At 38.7% G+C, this 7,500-nt stretch overlaps 2 protein-coding genes and 1 long non-coding RNA gene across 5 annotated transcripts in view; 2 read left to right on the top strand and 1 right to left on the bottom strand.

Annotated features, from left to right (window-relative positions):
* The window catches only part of LOC137991352 (cytochrome P450 4F4-like), a 33,779-nt gene extending 33,698 nt beyond the window's left edge, over positions 1-81 (top strand). For all 3 annotated transcript variants that reach the window (XM_068836456.1, XM_068836459.1, XM_068836464.1), the window contains one exon: positions 1-81. This exon is cut by the window's left edge and continues 2,526 nt beyond it. The gene's annotated coding sequence lies outside the window, so the exon portion shown is untranslated.
* LOC137991370 (melatonin receptor type 1C-like) overlaps positions 1-3,868 on the bottom strand; it is a 5,578-nt gene extending 1,710 nt beyond the window's left edge. Inside the window, exon 1 of the mRNA XM_068836470.1 lies at positions 1-3,868. This exon is cut by the window's left edge and continues 1,710 nt beyond it. Within this exon, the coding sequence (XP_068692571.1) occupies positions 1,340-2,359 (1,020 nt within the window). The 5' untranslated portion in view covers positions 2,360-3,868 and the 3' untranslated portion in view covers positions 1-1,339.
* Positions 3,869-7,091: 3,223 nt separating this feature from the next.
* Positions 7,092-7,500, top strand: part of LOC137975494 (uncharacterized) — a 47,569-nt gene continuing 47,160 nt past the window's right edge. The window contains exon 1 of the long non-coding RNA XR_011117575.1: positions 7,092-7,225. This is a non-coding gene — a long non-coding RNA (uncharacterized lncRNA). The remainder of the gene's footprint in view (positions 7,226-7,500) is intronic.

The raw sequence follows: 7,500 nt of genomic DNA, 5'->3' as shown, positions 1-7,500 counted from the left end.
TATCGAGTACAGATGACTAGCTGTAAACAGGAATAAAATAAACCACAATTCCTCGCTGCATTAAACATGGATGAAAATACATTTATTCAACTATAATTTTGTGCAGTATATTTAACGCAATCACTCTTAAATTTTTTCATGTCGTTTCTGATTTATTTTCGTTTATCTTAGACTTGGATTCCACAAAATTTCATTCAACCAGTTTACGTATGTTACATTATTAAGTTATCTAACTATTTTCAAGTTCAAGGCAAATTATCATTTCATTTTATTTTCAATCCGTTTATCATAACATCAGATTCCTCGTCGGATAACACAGCTTTAATCAATTTCCTTTTAGCGCCCCGTTTTGTTTTTGCAAACTGTGGTCACAAAAGAAATATAGGGGAGCTAAATATATCTCCTGCAATCTTCTCCCGATTTGACTTCAAGCAATAAACTCGAGCTGAGTACAATGTTTTGTGTGTTAACGGCAGGTCGATTTTTCATGAAGGGTCTTCACGCACTATGGCATAGTACAGGTAACATGCGTGCTGAGAAGGACAAGTCTTTTTCGGTGTAATTGCCTAAAAAGTAATTTTGGTCAAAATTGGTTTAACCTGTCTTCCGTTAAAGTCTGTACGCCAACCACAGAGATTCCTGAAAAGTTACATCGTATAAAGTTTGTGTAAGATCCACCCTAGCAAAGATTAAACCATTTTGATGGAGTTATTGCTTTTCCTATTTGACTGTTGAATATTCCAGCTTCCGTCGTTTTCGTTCCCGAAAGAAAAGTTAAGCATATTTGTGACAATTTCGCGAAAGTTCCAACTTAATAAGTCTTTAAGATTATGTTCAAGTTAAAATTGAAAAGAAACATTTAATCTACCCAGATGCAAGTTATTTTGACCAATTTATGTGTTCATTTAGCAAAAATGTGATAAAGGTTATTATAAATTATCTTTCCCTCTTTGTTACCAAAAGTTTCTACTCATGTCGTTCAGTCCTCTTTGAACGAATGCGAACGGTATTTTTTCCACCTCAACGCAACATCTTCCGATCTACAAGGTATTTGCTGAAAATAAAAAAACAAAACAAAACACATGTTTCCTTTTTGGTGAAGACATAAAGAAGCTTTTAGTTCCAAGTGTGAACTTCTTGATATACGACGCACTATTTAGCTGTAAATGGATAAACCATTTCTATGAGTCAAACAAAACAACCGGTACCACTGTGTTGGCCAGCTTTCGATTCGCTTATGTTTAGAGCGTTTGAGATAGAAATTCACCACGTATCATTACGTAAAAACTCAACATTTATCATTAATGACAACAATTGTTCAAACAGTCATATCTTTGATCTACAGCACGGAACATTTGCTCTCCTGAGTTTGAGGGGTTTCCTCTGATTCTTGAGTTATCTCTGCATTCCCATGCCATTTGAAAAGCTTCTTGTATTCTTCTCTAAATGTCTTGTTCATGACTCCGTATATAACCGGATTTATCACCGTGCTTAACTGCCCCAGGAACGTATACATGACATAAACCTGACGAGGAAGATTCCAACTTCCCTGAGCGAATCCGATAAAATCCACGATCGAAATCGGCGTCCAACAGATGCCAAAAGCGCACACGGTCAGGAACAGCGTTTTAGTGACGTTTATATCTTCAACCGTGATCTTCGTCGCTGTAGGTGGGTCAAACCCGCGCCTCCTCATACTTTGCAATTTTTTGTTGTGTTCCTTCAGCTTTCGAAATACTTTGAAGTAGCAGAAAGTCAACACAATCATGGGAATTACAACATAGACGTAGCCTAACAACGTGTAAAAATTAACCTCGACAACTTGAAAACAAAAGAACTTGCCGGCATGATAGACATAGCGGTGATCAGAAAGCAGATACGGCAGAGGTTCGAGAAGAGAAAGCATCCAAATCGCAACGATCATCAACCGCGTTCGCCTCGGGGTAAAAATCTTTTGATAGTTCTTTGGCCTTACAATTAAAAAGTACCTATTAACAGCAACCAGAGTTAAGGTTAAAAGCGATACACAAGCCAACAATGCGATCACGTACCCTTGCAGTTGGCAGACAAAATTCCCGTACGTACGTTTTCCCGCCAACAGTACAGTCAAGCAAGGCGGTTGGCACAAGATGGCCATGGTGACATCCGCCAAAGCCAGCGAAATGATGAAGTGATTGGGGATAGTGCGTAAGTTCTTGTTCTTGCAAACCATCCATAAAACTAGAGAATTCCCCAGCAAGGCTGACAGCATTAAAATTGCGCAAACCAGCACTTCGACGACAACGATTCCTGTTTCCCTCTTTGCTAGGAGATCCACGTACGTTTCCAACGATGGATGCCCAAAGTGATTCTCAGCCATCAAGAAAAGCGGTATCTAAAGATTTCTGCAACCTTAATTCTTAGGTACGCTGTCGGGAGAACGAGAACAAGTACAGGCCAGAAAACTGCGAGTTTGTTTGTCGGCGGGGAACTTCTTTAAGGGCTTTGTGTTTACATATGTAGTTAATCAACTTTCACTTGCGTTCGGCGAGTGGCGCAGATGTCCAATTAATGATAAGAATTTGCGAGTCGTATTCGTTCTAAGGCATTGTCATCTGCACTTTCTTATCAGCGAAACGTTTTGCGTTTCACTCCGGAACAATTCGGGCTTTCAACAGCGCTTGTCATTTCAATTCGCGGTAAATTTGGCTTGCAGGTGTGACATGTCGGAACAGCACAATGATTGTCGGACCCTCTAATTGACAACAAAAGGATGTAAAGTAACGCCAAATACCATATATTTTTCATTTATCGACGATAATGACTTAGATGGTACTTTTTCAGAAGGATGATAGCACCAACCCACTCAACAACAAATTTGTGTTTTTCATTTTAAATTCAAACTCCGGCTCCTAATGACAATTTCAACTCAATCTAAGTTTCTCCCATCAGTACATCTCGAGCAAAATGGCTTTTGTGCTATATAGTGCACTTTAGGACACCATTTAAGTTCTCTGCCCGCGATTGTATTTTTTCATAATTCGGGTCTTCACCTTCAAAATCGCATAAAAGCAGCTTTAGAAACTAAAAGTAGTTTTATTTTCTTCGCGTTTACCAGCCTAGTTTTGGCGTTAAAGTAAATGAGTATCTGAACGAATATTTAAAGAGAGAAATATGCAAGTGGCTTGTCTAAGAATTATTCAAATTAGCGCTTTCCGTTTGGCAGTAAAAAACTCTGAGCGCTTCCGAAAAGGCTTGTCCACTTTTCGTTTCCTTAACATAATTGTTGAAAAAGCCAAAAGTAAAGAAACAAATGGACTCTTGATTAAAATAATTTGAATAGAAAAATAAAACACTTGGCTTTCTTTTAAGAAGTGCTCGCAGACGTATTAGTTACCAAGAAAGATGGTATTTTTTTTTTTTTTTTGGTGAAACATAAACTTGAAGCAAAAGTCACGCTAGGCTTTTTGCCATTTCATTAATTAAATTAATACGCTTGAATTATTGTTCGGTTTTAGAAATCTTCCGGTTTAACCATTTTTGCGATTGTAGGTGATGGGCGTGATCTCAAATTGAGCCATACTAAGCCATATTTGGGAAAAAATCCCTGTTCTATTGTAAGGAACAATAAGGAAGTCGATTGAACTATACCCCATCTCTACACGAGCACGTGGTCACTTTTTTCAGTCGAAATTTTTAGCTCAGAGATAAAAATGTGACTACCAGTTACAGTTGTTTGGTAAAGCCACGATAGAAACTAAAACTGCTCAATGCAATAAAACAAAAGACTGTCAAATAATTTCAACGATAATAATAACCTCAATGAACCTTTTATTTCTCTGCATGTGCCTTCGTTAATTATTTAGATGTAAGCCATGACAAAGCACAGAAATTCAGAAAAGTTGAACGTGCAGGGATGGCGCAGTGGTGAGAGCACTCGCCTCCGATTCTCAGACTCGGCGTCATATGTGGGTTGAGTTAGTTGGTTCTCTACTCTGCACCGAGAGGTTTTCTGCGGGTAGTTCGGTTTCCCCTCTCCTCAAAAACCAACATTTGAATTGATTTGCTTTCATTGTTAATTTCAGTTTACAGTGTCCCCAATTAGTGCTCCAGCGCTAGAACGACTAGTATAGACACTTAAATAAAGTTCCTTTCCTTTCCTTTCCTTCTTTTTTTTTTTTTTTTTTTTTTTGCACGTGAGTCAACAGTCATCCCTGAGTCTCCCATTTGGTTACATCTTAAATGTTTATCTTTTATCTTTTCTGTCGCTGGTGAACACGACGCTAAAAAGTATTTGATAATTCTAAATGCTAATATACACATGCGTCTGTAGAACATGCGTCTGGAGAACAAATCCCTGTTCTATTGTAAGGAACAATAACGAAGTCGATTGAAATATACCCCATCTTTTATTACACGAGCACGTCGTCACTTTTTTCAGTCGAAATTTTTAGCTCAGAGATAAAAATGTGACTACCAGTTACAGTTGTTTGATAAAGCCACGATAGAAACTAAAACGACTGCTCAATAAAACAAAAGACTGTCAAATAATTTCAACGATAATAATAACCTCAATTAACCTTTTATTTCTCTGCGTGTGCCTTCGTTAATTATTTAATGTAAGCCATGAATAAGCACAGAAATTCAGAAAAGTTGAACGTTCTCTTCTTTTTTTTTTTTGTTTTTTTTACACGTGAGTCAACAGTCATCCCTGAGTCTTCCATTTGGTTTCATCTTCAATGTTTATCTTTTCTGTCTCTAGTGAACACGACGCTAAAACGTATTTGGTAATTCTAAATGCTAATATACACATGCGTCTGTAGAAACGCGTTTACTAGTTCAATTGGAATTCCTTGGTGGTTGCCTCACCTTTTTACTACAGTTAGTTAAAAGGTAATTTCCAGAAAGCGAAAAAATATGACTGAGTTAAATCAATTAAAATTCTCGCTTGAACTCATAGGACACTTGAAATTGTGCTTTCAATCGTCCCCCTAAGTTGCTGGTTTTCAGTTGCAGTCACCTCGACAACGTTCAACGTACGTGAGATCTTCATTTAAAATGATGGAGATCGATCGCTTGCGTCGCTTAAATGCAAGGCACAATACTTACCCAGAACTATAAAAACAATGCTTTAATTAAAGGGCCCGCGGTCTTTTCAGGTATTTTTGCAATGCTGTGTCGCCTCGGGAAAGGAAAATGCAACAAAAAAACTACCTTCTATGATCATCTACTCTGCGAGCAGTCTCTTTCGATCTTCCTAGAGTCGGGAAGAGGAAAGTGAGGCCCTGTTAGGGGTAAATTCCGACAAGCGACATGGCCTTGAACCGGCGACATGGTAGCCACGAACTGGCGACGACCGACAGACTATTATAACGAATTAGCGAAAGCGACACAAATGTCAAGACTGACCGACAGCGAATTTCAGAATTGTGAATGTTCTGCGGACTGCGGAACATTTGCGCGTACACAATTCGTCGTAATTATTTAATAATGATCATTGTTAACAATTATGGCCAATTATGACTAACAAGGGTCCAATAAAGGCGAACAGAAATACATCTCATTTTACTGCTGTTTTGATTGTTCATTTCATGTGATTGACGTATTCAGTGCATCACTCTCCGCTTTGCGTATCATGTTCTCCCTGCATGACCCACGTGCGCACTCCATCAGTCTGTCAGAGAGATACTTTTTTCTCTATTGATCGCGTTCATCTCGGTGTTCCAAATCGTAAGCGAGTTATTGAAATACATCACTATCAGAGTCATAAACGAGTCGTCGGAGTGCCGAATTTGTGCACTGTGAGAGTCACGTGACGGGTCTATTCAACATCAGAGACCGCGCTATTGTTTAACCCTCTGAAGTTTGCCGAGTTTCATAACCAGTCCCCTCTACTAACTATGATTTTTCACAGACCTTTTGTAAACGCATGCCTTGCGGATAATGAATGGTCGGTAATGTCCTTCCTCCTGGATTGTTATAGTTACAGAAAAGCACAGTCTGACAACTAAATCAGAGTTGAACTCTGAAGACATGATTAGACTCTTGCACTACCAGAATTGTAGAAACGCTATTATAGATCGATTGCTTTGCCAGATTAGGCCTTTATTCACTTGTATAGTTTACTAGATGGAATTTCATTGACTTCAACAACTATTCCAAGTAGTCTGAATAGGTATTAAACATTAAAAAAGGTCTCAAAACCCTAAAGATAGAGGCCGTATGTTCCGTTGGCGTCGTTCCAGCGAATGGGGATTGTCAGAGGGGCAACGAGCTAAAATTTATTAATGAAATTCCGACAGGCGACTCAAGAATGTTCCGAAATTGCGACATAGCTAGCTGTGAAATTCAGACAGAGGACATGGGCACCCCCCCCCCCCCCACTCCATTTGGGTAGTCCATAGGGTACTCCATGGAGTACGTAGGGCTCCGCGTTTTGTCTTCTCCCACAGCGTGACAATTTTTAACTGTCTAAAATTCCCATGAGTGAGGGTGAGAATTCACCACCCTGGTCAGAGTTTTTCTCTGTCCTTGTGTGGGTCCATTTCCATCAGTAGGGCTAACGCTCAAATGGTTCTTATGGGAGGGAAATCTAGCACTTCACATTACACTCTATCCAGTTAACTCTGTTTAAAATATAAGTGCTTCACGGCCAACGTTTGTATAAACGTAACCTTTCCTTGTATTCGAAAATATGCCTACTGTTTGAGCTTGTTTGTTTTGCGATTGCTAGTCAAGCGTGACTGACTCCCGAATACGTTTGAATTTTTAACGCATGCTCAACACGAAATGTCGAGCCGGCTGGCAGAGTCTACTTTCCTCTCCCCGACTTATCTAGGAAGATCGAAAGAGACTCTTCACGCAGAGTAATGATCATCACGATATCAGCCATTTTTTTCTAGCTTCAAATTTTATCTACCCCCAAATTAAGGTAAAAACGGATTTACATCGCCCATCCAAATATGTATAAATTAGCAAATGAAATGGTGCAATGACAGCCAAACCAAAAAGCATTTGGTCGAGTGAACGTGGGAATCGGTATTGGTTACACGTGCTTTACGTTCGATATTCGTCCTCTTATTTGATATTCCTAAAAATTTGTAAATGCAATATTTTCGGCAACATCGAGAAGCGTTATAAAAAGGCATAAATCCCAAATTTCCTATCCAAATCGTGCGTTAATTGGCACTCTGGAAAATGGACACGGAATTGTATGCGGAGGTAACTTAGTTGGTACGGCAAGCAGGTGTGTTTGTAAAATATCGATGTAATCTTATATGCTTATTTTAGATGCGATTAAATCATTACTCGATTCACAAATCATTAAGTAAGGCTTACAGAGATTTGAATATTTATATCGACGATGAATATTATAGAATTTCACAAATTTTAGAGATTTTTTTGTCTTTAGAATTGAGAAATGCTTTTTTCAATACTGAGGTGGGGAATTAGCAATTTGGCTTCATTATATTCATAATTACTGGTTTATCTAATATAATTAGATTGACAGAACGATGTCAG

Source organism: Montipora foliosa, chromosome 1 (genome assembly GCF_036669935.1).
Source record: "Montipora foliosa isolate CH-2021 chromosome 1, ASM3666993v2, whole genome shotgun sequence".
NCBI lineage: Eukaryota > Metazoa > Cnidaria > Anthozoa > Scleractinia > Acroporidae > Montipora > Montipora foliosa.
This window is presented reverse-complemented; position numbering and strand designations above follow the sequence as displayed.